The following is a 14,622-nucleotide window of genomic DNA, read 5'->3' on the forward strand; positions in this document are numbered from 1 at the left end:
CTGATATAAAGTATAACTGATAGAGTTTAATCTATCAGTTACACTTAACAATAATATTAAACGACAGAAATAGGTATCAAACTATATTTTAAATTAACAACTTTAGTTCATAATTGATTTGAATATCGTATCTTAGTAATTTTCCTCAACTGGCTTCCTCAAAGCACATGATACATTTTTTTTTAGGTATAGCTATAATTCTATGAATTCACGAATCGATAATGGAATAAGCCTGTATAACTTTCTTATTTAAATAACGACTCCCGCAGTAAGAAATTGAATCCTTGTGTCGCGGGGGGGGTTTTACAAACGTAGATAGTACATCCACATGCACAAAGACACCCAGACTCAGAACAAGCATCCGTTGATCACACAAATGCTTGTCATACGTGGGGATCGAACCACGTCGCGCATAGAGTTTGGTGAGGTGACTTCAACCCCTCGGCTATCCGTACAGTCAAAACATTAACTCTTGCATTTCTCCTAAGCAGCAGATACACCTACTATGAGGGCCATATTCTCGATGGAGTACACTTAGTGTGTATAACTGGGCTTAGTGTGTATAGGGTCCTCTAGAGATGACGTCACTTCGTCACCATGTTCAATGTTCGATTGCGTACTCGGCTATTCAGTAATGGAATAATTGCTTATTAAGATGAATTCTAACAATGCACAGGTCTTGATACGATAGCCGTTTGTCATGATGACTGTTTGTTTTTGTAATTATCGCTTGGCCTTACTAATAGCCACACGTACTGCTACACGTACACACAGACTGACGCGCATATAAGCGCATAAAAGGCATAGGGAAATTTGTTAATGGTTCTACAGCAAACAAGCACTTAGCAGAATCCGTAATGAAACTATGAAAGAGAAAAATACTAAAATCTATCACTCTTCATTCGATTGTGTTGTGGTGGTCTTGCTGTTCTATTGATGGACTGGTACGCTAGAGGTGCAAGTTCGATTCCAATGCAGGCCAAGTACTAATGTTACTTTTTCCAAGTTATATGTTCTTTATTTATTATTTGAAGATACCACTGACAAGCAATGGAAACAGCGAAAGGAAACCAGGATTCCAAATATTGCAATCTGAAGTCGTCAACCCGCAGACACCTAGCGTCGTGATCAATGCTCTAACGTGCCTTATTCAGGCTCAGCAGTGGGACGTATATTATATAGGCTAGTATTATTTACTCTTCGATTATACTCACACACTCGTCTTTCAGAATTTATAGCTATAGTACACTACATTAATTTATTTACATTGGTTAGATATCAGTACACGTTGGCACCATGAAAACAGATAATAACACCCACTTATTAAATCAATATGTTTGCGAACATTTCGTGCAGTTTGAACAGAATAGCGTGCAAGCGACAATATGTTATAATAATTTTAGTTACGTAATGATATTCATTGTTCTTGGACATGTTATGTAGGAATAATAATAGATTATTTAGGGTTTCGTAACCAAATAGCAGAACCGGAGCCTATTACTGAGACTGACTGATGCAGATGTCTGTCTGTCGATCCGTGTGTCGGTCTATACTATAGATCGAGATCACGGTCATAGATGTATTAGTTGGTGGGTGACAATCTTCCTACCAATTTGTTTATATTTCTCTTACTTGCAAGTCAGACTCGCACACAAATGGCTTGCCGTAGATATGTCAGACGCTCGTCGACCAAAAGCACCCTGGTTTCGTTGACCTGAACAGTAAGTAAATCGCTTGCGCATACACAGCGAGATTCCATATAGAAAAAGCATAGATGGGTATTTGCGAAAATGACTCGATCGTAGTATTTTTCAACAAACAAAGGAAGTTAATATTAAAAAAAAAAACGACTCCTTCATTGGGAATATAATCTTTGTGTTGCGGGGGTTTTCCCAAGCATTCCAGTTACATTCAAAACGATACTCAGACTCGGAACATGCCTTCGTCAATCAGTCAAAGTTTGTCCTACGCAAGGATCGAACCTGCAAAACGTTGCGCACAGGGAATTTTGAGTTATGATCTTTACCACTCGGCTATAGGTTAACGATATCTATCGAACGAGTACTTCACATTTGTTTGTTTCAGATAACACTATCTCATAGATTAAAACACTCTTATTTGTAAATCAGGTGGGGCAAATATAGTGTATGATTCTAATTTTAATAATGGCCTGCCACAAATCGAAAATTTTCCCGCAGGAACATAAAATCTACATAAATACTATTTGTTGCCTATGTGTTTATCCTGGTGATAAACTTTCTGTGAACCAAGTTTTGTCTAAATCCGTTCAGTTGTTTTGGCTTGAAAGAGGCACAATAATCCATACATATAAACTTTATTTCTAGTTCTACAAAGATTAGTACAATTTAACTCCCGATAGACAACAAATTTGATTAGGTTCGTGCTCGTTTTAGACTTTTTATATTTATGGGTTAGGTATAACAACATTCTTCTGCGAGTCAAAAACATTGCTTTTATTATAAACGTATACGTATAGGTTCCTAAACTGCTCAATTAAACTACGAGTATTGTTAAAATTACCAAAATAAAAAAAAACGACAAAAGTAGAAATAAAAACTATATTTAATGTAAACTTAATAAATAATCATCAATTTATAGTCTTTTTACAAAATAGTCTTCCCCAATCGAGTTGCACAATTAATATAATGTGTGCAGCTTACTTACAGGGCACTGGCAAAGGTCTGAATAACTTTGAATCCCATGTACATGTTGATAAGAAGGGGTACACCAAATGCGATTCCACGCGCCGGCGGGGGCAGTGGCTTCACAGCGTAGACGATAGTGTATATGATGCGGCCCGCTGTGAACAGTCTGAACAGCGTGGTGGCCAAGGAGGCTGACGGCCCCGTGGTCAGGTACAGAGCCCCCAGCACCCAGAATGCCGGGATGTTCTCCAGGTCGTTGAGGTGAGCGCGCCTCACTCGCTCTACATCTGGATCGTCGAGCTTCACTTTTCCTTTCGAGGCTTTCGCGTCCTCTTCGTTAGCGAATACCTTCTTTGTTGTCCGTACTTTTCCCGTTAGAAAAGCTACCGCAAACATCTTCATACCCAAAACCGCGGAGTACACTATGTACGATTGGACCGCTGGGTCCTCTAGCGATATCGTCGCCATGTTAAATGTTTGATTACGTCCGGCACGCTCCTACTTGCTCGACATTCAACGTCGAAATGAATGCTTATTAAGATAAATATAAACAGAGTTTACGTATATATAAGAATATTACGAGAGTCGCTTGTCACGGTGACTGGGAACTTGTTTGTTATCTCTACCTCAGGTTTTAGAAAACAGTTTTGGTTTAGTTTTAAAACAGTTCGTCTTTTCGAAAACAGACTAGTTTTTTTTTCTAGAAGGCGGTTTGTAGATAGAAAATTATTTAAAGTAAACACCCAGTATCAATAAAGTGGTGCAGAAAGTGAGAATTTGTAAGAGAGTTGCGAATTTTAGGATTGATTTACAAGATAACAGTTCTATCGTTGTTTTTTAGTAGAAAGTCAGTTTTTGTTAATTTGAATTCAATCATTAATCCAATCTTGTCAATTATGTGGCTAACATACACATAACATAACATCGTAGCTACATAAAATGCGGACAACATCACATACAATTGTTCTGAACCCAAAGTAAGTTGCTCAAGCACTTGTGTTATGGAATTCAGATACAACGAAGGTACCACAAACACCCAGACCCGAGGCAATGTAGAAATGTGAATTTTTACATTGACCCGACCGGGGATCGAACCCGGGACCTCAGAGCTAGCGACACCTTGAAACCGGTGCGTACGCCACTCGACCACGGAGGTCGTCAAAACTACGACATAAAGCTACGATGAATGCAAAAATCACAAAGTCATTCCCTCACCCTGTTTCGAATAGTCGATTTATGATTAAACGAAACGATATCTGTGAATCAGGTACATCATTAGACTATAATTTAAATGTAAGTAATATACACGTAAAGTAATGTTTTATTCCACAATATCTTGCTCAAAATCCAAACGGGAATTTTGCAATTTGATGAGAATTGTTAGCTGCATATATTTTATTATCAATATAAGTGAAACAAAGCTTCTTTGACCATTTTAAGCGTAAAAATCAAATAATTACTTTCAGAAATAGTCACAAGGTTTGTTTTCAACAACAACAAAAAGGGCACTTATCACAGTGCTCTTTTTGATCTACATTGATGTGGATTAACATGAATCCCACCTGTGTGCTTGTTCATTAAAAATAAAAAATAAAATTTTAAAAAATACATTACCTTCACCCTAACACTAAGGGTACATACCCTATACGAATAAGGGTGAAAACTTATAATTAGAGTAACAGTACAATAAATAATTCTATCAAGGAATTATGACATTTGGATTTATGTATAAAATAAACTGTTCTCATCAAAAAATCTGCAGAAAAAAGAAAAATAAATTGAATGTCTTCCTTTTTTCTCATGTCTTGATACACTTGGGTTCCTAGCTAATTTGAATTTTGGGACGTCTTTTTAGAGCACCAGCCACGAAGTTATTATTGATGCCTGTTACCTAGTTAAGAGTGATACGACGGTACGTAATTAATATGCAATCAACTCGAAAAGTATTTCTTTAAATAGGAAGTAATTCTCAGCAGACATAAAAAAGAAGCAGGTTTTCAGTTCTCGTATAATTTTTTCATACGATACCGCAGAACTTTGGAATGGATGCACCGAGACTGTTGTTTTTTTTTTCATATAACGTGAAATAGTTTAGAAATAGTTTAAAATTTTATAAGTTTCTGACAGTATTTTTGTTTGAAGTCGTTTATATGTTGTTGTGGTTACGAAAATATTACAGTTACCGTCATGTTCACTGCCATTATTATTTTCAATTAAATTACTAGTTTTACAGATTATTGCACAAGCTTTTTCTGCTAACAGATATTTAACAGCTGCTATGTATCAATACGAACAAAATATAATGTAGTAAATGAGACTGAGTGTGTTTAATTGTTACATTTGCTTCGCATCACGCCTAAACATTATATCGATGAAAATATAAATATTTTTGTAATAAGCATGACCGATTTATTCGTTTAAGATCAATCTATCATCAAATTTGTGATTTATATAATAAAAATAATTATACCCAACAATATAAATTAGGTTATCGTGTTTTATAAAGTTGTTTTGTAAAGAGCGTCGTTAGCAAATATTTTAATGAATAAACGGAAAACAGCAGGCTTACATCAATTAAGTAATTCCATTACGTTATTAAAATCAATAACGGTGTAACAATTTGTCACCGGTGTACGAAATTTTATCATTTCAAGGTCATTCATTTCGTAAATTGCTAATCTTCTTCTTCTAATATATAAAATTCCCGTGTCACGATGTTAATTACCGTACTCCTCTGAAACGGTTCGACCGGTTTTTATGAAATTTTGTATACATATTGGGCAGGTCTGAGAATAGAACAACATCTATTTTTCATACCCCTAATTGCTCACATAAAAAAAAATATTTTGTTTTTGGACGAAATTGTTTGTTTTTTTTATATTGTGGCATCAAAAATACATACAACTAGAAAAATATATACATATTCGGCTAAACAACGTTTGCTGGGTCAGCTAGTATGAGAATATATTAATAGGTAGGTACCTATGTATGTACTTACGGAATAAGATATTAGAAATAACTGAACATGACCTAGTTCTGTTCATAACTACCTACATACTCAATAGTATGATGTGAAAAGAAACAAAACACAAATTTGTAGGACACATTTATTAAAATATAATCTTGAAAAAATCTTTCACACGTGTATTCTATTACAAGTTACACAGAACGAGACAACAATATCAAATTAAATACCGAAGTGGTCGCATACAATGGTTTCCTTCACATCTATACACATTACGAGACACCAAGCGGCTAGGCGGCTGTTAAAACTCACGCGAATCTATTGTATAGTTGAACATTGAATTAGGGCTAGTTACCTACTTACAACGCAGTAATGAACGTTTGAATAACTTTAACACCCATGTACATGTTGATTAACATAGGTACACCAAACGCAATCGCACGCGCCGGCTGGGGCAATGGCTTTACAGCATAGACGATCGTATGAATGATCCGGCCCGCGGTGAACAATCTGAATAGCATAGTGGCGAATGAGGCTGACGGCCCCGTGGTCAGGTACAGCGCTCCCAACACCCAGAACGGTGGGATGTTCTCCAGGTCGTTAAGGTGGGCACGCCTCACTCGCTCTACATCTGGATCGTCAAACTTTACTTTTCCCTTTTTCATTTTAGCGTCCTCTTCATTCGCAAACACGTTCTTTGCATAACGAGCTCTTGCCGTCAGAAATGTTACCGCAAACATCTTCACTCCCAAAACTGCAGAATACACGATGTATGATTGGACCGCTGGGTCCGTTAGAGATATCGACACCATGTTTAATGTTTATTAACGCTCGCCACCGGTGCCACGCTGTTGCTCACTCGAAAATCAACGGTCGACTGACGACCAGAGACCGGTTAAAGACGATATAACAACTTAACTATCTAGCTCAGCGCCGGTTTGGTGTAAGCTTTACTCGCATGCAGATTATAGAAGTGATATTAATATCATAATCAACAGCGGCTTATCACAATGACAAAGTGTATTATATATTTTTTTCGTCTTTGTTAGTTACGAAATCATTCGGCTGATGCAATCACGACTAAATATAATGTTTTATTAGTAAAAAAAACCTAATTTGAAGGATCAAAAGTTTTCTAAAAGCAAAATTAGTTAAAATTTATCCTCAAAAAATTCTTATGCCGTCGAAGATGATATTGCGTCATTTAGGTGGTACCTATCATCAGCATCCAACACCTAAACAAAAACCTGTTCATTGTTTTGTTGTTTACATAAAATAGAAGCCTCGAGAAACGCACGGTCACGGACAGTTCGCTCTGAAGTTGAGGCGAGTAGAAACGGAATAGCAAGTATTACATTATATAAGTGGGAAGAGGACAGACATCGGCGTCCAATGTGATGTCATAATTACTTAGTAATTGTTGTAGTTGTATATTTTTATTAATCAGAAACATGAGGATGTAGACTAACCGGCTCAACTTTGTTGATGTCAGAGTTTAAACCGAATAAAAAATTTATCTTCTGGTAATTTTAATTTCGATTTAAAAATAAAGACACGTTTTGAATCTATTTTTTCTTATGCACGTTATTCGTATATCCGAATAAAAACATCCTTGCAAAAACATATTATTAACAGTAGGTAATTGTTTAATTTTTTATTACTTGTCCTATTAAAATAAATTGGACAAGAAGAAAAAAAAGATTAAATTATTTTTTTATGTTTTCCCACAAAATTCAATGTTAAACTTCGCGACCTTGATAAAATTACAACGCACTAATCGCCCAGTTAAAGTACCCAGCAAACACAGTGCAGATGACCTTACCACGTCTTAGACTCTAGACAGACTGACCGCATATAACTGCAAATTGCAGTTCAAGTGCAGTTTGAATGCGGTCAACTCGACTGCTGCAATAGAACTGCAAACCAAACGTGCAGTCCGATTGCAGTTCAATTGCAGTCGGCGTATAATCGGACTGCGCGTCTGGTTTGCAGTCATGTCAACTGCACTGAATCTGCCCCGGACAATGCTGTCTCTCTGTCTAAGGTCTTCAAGTAACGTCATTGCTATTGTGTGTGGAAGCGTGACGGTGCACTGCAGCTTGGCCTTTAGCAGCGTCTTAATCCCTCAACTGCACTAAGCACAGTTTGCATCTCCAAAAAAAAAACTTTAAAATTATTAGTTGTTTAATTAAATTAGGTGCAATAACAGCAATTTAACCCTTGGGGACCCATGACTTATGAACAATTAATACATTACATTCTATCATTGACCAATGAAAAGAGTGGTTGTGGATCTACGGTGGGTTCATGAGGATGTCCACTGTACTGGAGTAAAAACCCACACATACTCGACTGCCCCGTAGGCTTCCTCCCGACAGGATCCAGTTCTGATCAACTCAAATTGGGAGTTGGTACTCTGAAAGCCGACACTGGAACGAGTTGGAGCTGTGCTCGATCCTCAGCTAATGACGCAAGTGACAAGTGCTCTCGACTGTGTTAATTTATTCCAAATGACCACAAAAAGTAGCTCTTAACATTTTTAAAGCGACTGATTTATTTTTCAAAACGTTAACACAAGGGGTTCAAAGCTTCTTGTAAGAAAAAAATCATATAGGGGGACTTTACCGTCTAAATCACAGATATGCTTATTTATCATAGAAAATAAATCTTACAGATAATGATGATAACAGAAAAATCCAGAAAGATAATTATATCTTATCTCTACTATTTATGTACTTGTGGTCATACTTGACGTACTTTGACCCCAGTATTTTTAATCTGTTTACGAGATGTCATTTCATTCCAAAATATTCGAAAAAAACCACGTTCATTGATTAATACGGTATTTTTCAAGACTTGTTATTATTTGTTCGTGTCTTAAGTTTTCGGAGCTACTAGCATGTGAGCTTAGTATTTGTATATTATACAAAGCGTTGGTGCAACTTTTTCCTAATGAAGTTGACATTAGGAAGGCTATAGTCATTAGCCATCTCTTCAAGCCCTACAATAATTTTTTGACCGCACCATTTTTATTTAATGACGAAAATACGAAAATATACATTTGAAGAAAGACTATTCTTCATTTTCTATTTTTTTCTCATCACCCCTTGATGACTATATTATTATTTCCATTATACCTTAGATGATGAAAGCCAAATTCAATAACACGCGGACGTGCTGTGGCAATGTTTTGTTTCTTGTGGCCGTCAATAATTCGTTGAGAGCAAACTGTTTAACTTCAAACCGTTTTATAAATGCAGAATTAAATGTAATATGCCAAAAATACAGCTTCCGGAAGTTAATCGATGTTTTCAATGTTGGTCGCTTGTGTACAAAGTTCATCATTTCAACAAGTTTTTTTTACTTAAGGCAAATATTCATTACAACTGTTCAACTGCGCATGTTTACATATTCGTGTTAGACAAAATTCTGTAATATTTCCAGGTAGGCAGTAATCTGTTTTTTTGCTCTTTCAACGGGCTGCATAGAGTTTTTAGTTTATTGTTGAATTTTGGGTGTAAATATCCATAAAGTGTTTTTTTCAGTCTCGTTAGAGCAATATTTTAGGCATGCTTATTTATTAAATATCATATCGTACAGAAAACGCTGATAGCGGTTAGATCAACGTTATCTTATCTCTACTTTGTTTAGACTTGACTTTCATGGGCAAAGTTCAAAGTCTAACTTTTTACGTAGGCAGTTGAATTTCAGTTGTGTTATTATGATAATATTTATATCTAATGATGATGATGAAGTGGTGATAGGCTTCGTGAAAAAATTGCTCCAGATGATTATTATTCTTGCCTAGGACTATAAATAAAAATAATATCCTTTGATAAGAAAATTAATTTACTTTTAATTTGTCAAAAAGTTGAATCCACACTTTCCTGTGAATTTTAAACATTACCTAGAATTAACTCTAGTTATTTGATCACTTTAAGTTAACACAGTGGCAATTCAGTATTCGTTTATTAGTATTTCTAGTCTTCCATATTTGCACTTACGATGACACGATGACACCAATCATTCGCGACAAATATGTAGGTATGAAATTGTTAAATGAAGTTAACCTTAGACCTTTCCGTCTAGCCGTTTTGTCTTTTAAGTTTATAAATAACATTTTTGAAGTTTATTTTAAAATTCTGTATTTTGTGTCGGGGTGTTTGAAGTAATGCTGTTTTATTTCTGGAGGAGTGACGGTGCACTACGCCTCTTACGTGCCTCTTCTTACATCCTTAACAGCGACTGTTTTACTTTAAGACGAGACAAGCAAGGCAATACAATGTATTTCCAATTATTGTGATGTAGTTTCAAATTCAATTCAATCGGCAGAATGGAGGCTCTGTACTCTATTATCAGCTATGTACATTTGTGTTATGTAATTGGGAATGTTAGATCATTCTTTTTATTATTTATACCACTCAACTACAAATAAAGATTATGGTGAAGGTTACGATTCTAACGTGTCGTGAGCGCAGGTAGTGAATAATAAACACGGCTATCTCTTAGGTATTTAATACAAAAAATCTTAAGTTATCTTAAATATTTAATTAGAGGAATTTTTGATAGGCAGGTATTTGGCAATTCTGCATGCTTTGTATTTTTTATATCTTAATATAAAATAGGTAGTAGTCAGAGAGCTGCGAGTAGGTACCTAGAGTAACACAGAACATTTCATATAAAAAAATATATTTAAAAACATTAATTTTCAACCGATCATTCATATGTATCACTATTGGCCTAATACTAATTAATTTGATAAGCCCAATCAAGTTGATAAGATGAAATGTTGTACTTGAATTTTTATGGAAACCGATACAGACAATAGACATTAAAACCCTTAATGCTGAAATCGTTTAAAAAGAAAAGTTAGTAAAATTTCAACTGGTATTTCATCTAGTGAGTCACAAATCACTGCAATGTAATCAGATTTTCAACACTGATTAAGTAATTTTCTATGAAAAAATATATAAACTATTCAACGATCACGCATAAAACAGAGATTTACTTCAATTTATCTTAAAATGCACCCAAATAAGTTAGGAAAACTATAAATCCCATGTAATTGTTGATGATTATAGGTATTACGAACGCAATAAAGCGCGAAGGCTGAGGCATTGGCTTGATGACGTAAACAATAGTGTGCATGATGCGGCACGCGGTGAACAGTCTGAATAGCCAGGTGGCGAGGAAGGCTGACGGCCCCGTGGTTAGGTACAGCGCAGCAACCACCCAAAACGGTGGGATGTTCTCCAGATCGTTTAGATGCGCGCGCCTTAACCGCTCTATATCTGGATCGTCAAACTTCACTTTTCCATTTGTTATAACTGTATCCTCATCGTTCGCAAAGACGTTTTTTTTGGCTCGTGTCTGGCCTGTCATAGCGCTCATCGAAAACATCTTCAAAGCCAATATCGAGGAGTAAAATAGGTACGATTGGACCACAGGGTCCGATAGATCTATCGACACCATGATGCTTAAAGTTATTCGTTATGTTGCACACAAAAGACGTTCACACGTCGCGTCGCCGTGACCGTTTGATTACTGACGTAGATTATAACTGCGGCGAGCTTTATATGTTTGTAATCTCCTCGATATTGATCACGATGACGAGCTTTATAGTCTGCCTTTTGTCCCTTATCATCATTGCATACTTTTCGACACACCTGACGTGAGTATAATCGCCCGCTGGACTTTAGCATCGCTGTCACAATGGCAGCAAGGTGAATTTAATGTTAGATTGAGTTCGCTGCTTTCTTTTTCCGCAAAACATGATACTGTTTAAACCGAGAAGAGAACTGAGAGATTTAAGCAAAGCCAAAACCTCAACTCTTATAAAATTTATTTTTGGCTAAAAAATTAAACTTATTCACACACTGTTTTCCTGATAGTTAAAACATAACGAAAAATATCTAAGTTTTCAGTAAAGCTGTTTCGATATATTTATGAAAAAGTCGGCAATAGAATTCTATGATTTACCCACGTCGAATGTATTTGAGGCACGTATTTTGTGACTCCTGCAACTTTCTGCTTCAGGTAGTTTAATGGTAGTTTAATACGCTTCTCTCTGGCGTTTCGCTTCTTCTTACTTAAAGTGGTGATAGTAGCCACTTAGAGGTGTTATACTTATTAACTTGTTGCTTGTGTGGTACCCATTTGGTTGTAACGCACTGTAAATCATAGTCTATGGATTTTTATTGTCGACTGTACCTACTTAACTACTTCGATAATGAGTAAGTGTTACCGTTGCCATGTACTTAATCGCGATAATTATGGTATCAAGATTAGTTATCAGTAACGTAAAAGAACACGCTGTTTATTATGACCGTGCAAAATACGGTGAAACAAAAACACATTGATAAAGCTTGGTACCTATAATATGGATTCTTATAGCAACGGTGCGGCAATTTAAGTACATAACCGGTACATACGAACGAAGATGTAATACTTATATTTTAATAACAATTGAGTTGCTCGTGGCTTTGCTCACGTAAAAGTTGAAAGAATTATTCCACTAGGTTTCAAACTTTTTTTTTGAAATTTTAGGGTTTTAGGAAACTATAAAAATACTTGATCACTCTTTGTAGGTCTTTTTTCATTGTTTATTAGGTACCTCCTCTCAGCTTTATCTTTAAAAATACGGTTTCTTCATACAAGTTTTCATACCCTCTTTCTTCATCTTAGGAGATGAATTTTCAAAATTCCTTTCTTAGTCCGTGCTTATTTACAGTATAAAAGGGCCTGCATGTCAATGTTCACGGTCCTAGACCCAGTTTCCCAGCTTCGCATTGATATGTCGGTCAGTCAGTCAGTTATCCTTTTATATATACATAGACTAGCAGTTGCCCGCGACTTCGTCCGCGTGGTAAACAAACCCGTAGTACATAATTTTGTTCTTTGTCAACAGTATTAGCAGCGTACGCAGAAATAGGTTTTCGATTTTACACCTTTGGTTAAATAATCGCAATTTTCTAATAAATGGACCCTAATATTTTTCAAATAAATTATAGCCTATGTTCAGCGGGGATAATGTAGCTTCTCAACGTGTGAAATAATTTTTCGAATCGGTCCAGTAGATAGTTTCGAAGCCTATTCGTGTCAAACAAACAAACAAATAATGAAATCTTTCCTCTTTATAATATTAGTATAGATAACACCATCATGTAAATTGCCTACTTCTGGGTAAAAGCAGCTGTTTATCAAAAAACCTTATCTACAGTGAGGGCTTTTTTGTTACTGATAATATATTCTATCTGCCCCCTCGATTTACTCCTAGCTTCACTGACCCGAGTAGATTCCTACCAGTCTAATGAATAGTGTATGTTGTGACACCAACTGCAACGTCATCGTCGTCATCTTGCCCTGACCTTCAGACCTACCGCTAACAGATAAATCAGTGCATTTGAGGAAGCGAGACGGAGTGACTGTGTCTCTCTTTTACAAATTTGTCTTATTTCAAGCAGAGGTCATAGAACCCCATTCGCTGCCACGAAAAATACGTTGAGTTAAATATATCGATACATAACATCATGCCATCTTACATGATACCAGCTTATATTTATGTACTACTGTGCCCAGTGTTTGAGCACTATTTCTCTTACAAACAAAAACTTTTTATAAAAAAAGTCTGAGAACCAATACTTAGAGAATACACTATTCTGTATTTTTTGTGAACCTACCTACTTGAATTGAATTAATATTTAATTGTAACTTCTAACTACATAGTTACAGTCATAACAGAGTACTTAATTCTTTTTTTATAATTTTAACATAAATAACACGCACGTAGTCAGTTATTACATATTACACAATCATTGATTTGTATCTAGTACAATTATCGGCTTAAAAAATAACAAACCCATAATCAATCAGAAATTTATTTTAAAAACAAAAACTTAAAAAGTAATTAAAGTAGCATCGCAACAATTTCTTCAATTACAAAGCTGTAATGTAATACAGTATAACTTGAGCACCCATATAAGCCGTAGTTAAAAAGGGGATACCGAAGGCGATGGCGCGAGCTGGCTGCGGCAGCGGCACGACTGCGTACACGATGCTGTGCAGGATGCGGCCCAACGTGAACGCGCGGAACAGCAGCGTGGCCCACGCAGCCACGGGATTGGTCGACACGTACAGCGCCGCCACCACCCAGAACACGGGAATGTTCTCCAAGTCGTTGAGGTGCGCGCGACGTACTCTCTCCACAGCGGGGTCGTCGTACCTGACCTTGGCGCCCTTGAACATCTTCGTATCTTCAGGGTTTGCAAATGTACCGCGGATCACTCGGGTCATAGCCGTCAACAAAGTCATTGCCAACACTTTGACCGCCAATATTGCCGAATACACAATGTATGCCCGGAATACAGGATTGTCCAACGAAAATGACGACATTTTGTATAATGAATTTGCTTAAAGGTTATATTAAGTATAAAACTTGCTGTCGATAAACACGACCGGCCGGCGCGGTGGTAATGACACAGTAAACGCTGTCCGCGAACACAAACAATATTATACCGGTATACCGATACCTCTTGTAATATCGATAACAGCCTCCTACATGTATCACATTGCTTGTGAGTCACGCGTGTCGTCAATCACATTCTAACTTAGCGGCAAATGTATGGCGCTTCAAGTTAATTCTTGAGTTAGTCTTTGTCTTTCAATGCAGAGAGGTCAAGGTTCGAATCTAACTACTTTACATAATTTCACCTTAAGTATTATAAAGTCATATTGTTGCCTAGACTGCAAGATATAAATAAATAAGAAAGATTTACGTTTATTTTCAAGATTTCATTTATCTCTGATTTTATCATAAAATATTACATTACATAGTGCATAGCGGGTGCTAACTATTTTAAAGTAAAAAAGGCCTAATAAAGAGTTTATAAAATAAATCCGTGTTAGTTGAATAAAAATAATAAATATTACATCATACAGTGAATTTAAACAATCATGCTACGTCAGCAATCGCAATTTATCACATCCTTTATC

General features: G+C 36.2%; 4 protein-coding genes across 5 annotated transcripts in view; 1 reads left to right on the forward strand and 3 right to left on the reverse strand.

The window, feature by feature from the left end:
* LOC113493527 (EF-hand domain-containing protein 1-like) overlaps positions 1-14,622 on the forward strand; it is a 70,046-nt gene that overhangs the window by 16,477 nt on the left and 38,947 nt on the right. The window lies entirely within an intron of this gene.
* On the reverse strand, positions 2,562-3,210 carry LOC113493541 (microsomal glutathione S-transferase 1-like). Its single transcript, XM_026871556.1, has one exon. It carries the CDS (start codon positions 3,132-3,134, stop codon positions 2,682-2,684), a length of 453 nt encoding a protein of 150 aa, XP_026727357.1. The 5' UTR covers positions 3,135-3,210; the 3' UTR covers positions 2,562-2,681.
* On the reverse strand, positions 5,760-11,206 carry LOC113493543. Its single transcript, XM_026871559.1, has 2 exons — positions 10,662-11,206; positions 5,760-6,415 (listed from the first exon to the last, which is right to left on the reverse strand). Exons 1-2 carry the CDS (start codon positions 11,101-11,103, stop codon positions 5,991-5,993), a joined length of 867 nt encoding a protein of 288 aa, XP_026727360.1. The 5' UTR covers positions 11,104-11,206; the 3' UTR covers positions 5,760-5,990.
* LOC113493540 (microsomal glutathione S-transferase 1-like) lies at positions 13,493-14,208 on the reverse strand. Its single transcript, XM_026871555.1, has one exon. The coding sequence runs from the start codon at positions 14,020-14,022 to the stop codon at positions 13,567-13,569; it is 456 nt and encodes a 151-aa protein (XP_026727356.1). The 5' UTR covers positions 14,023-14,208; the 3' UTR covers positions 13,493-13,566.

This window comes from Trichoplusia ni, chromosome 4 (assembly GCF_003590095.1).
Source record: "Trichoplusia ni isolate ovarian cell line Hi5 chromosome 4, tn1, whole genome shotgun sequence".
NCBI lineage: Eukaryota > Metazoa > Arthropoda > Insecta > Lepidoptera > Noctuidae > Trichoplusia > Trichoplusia ni.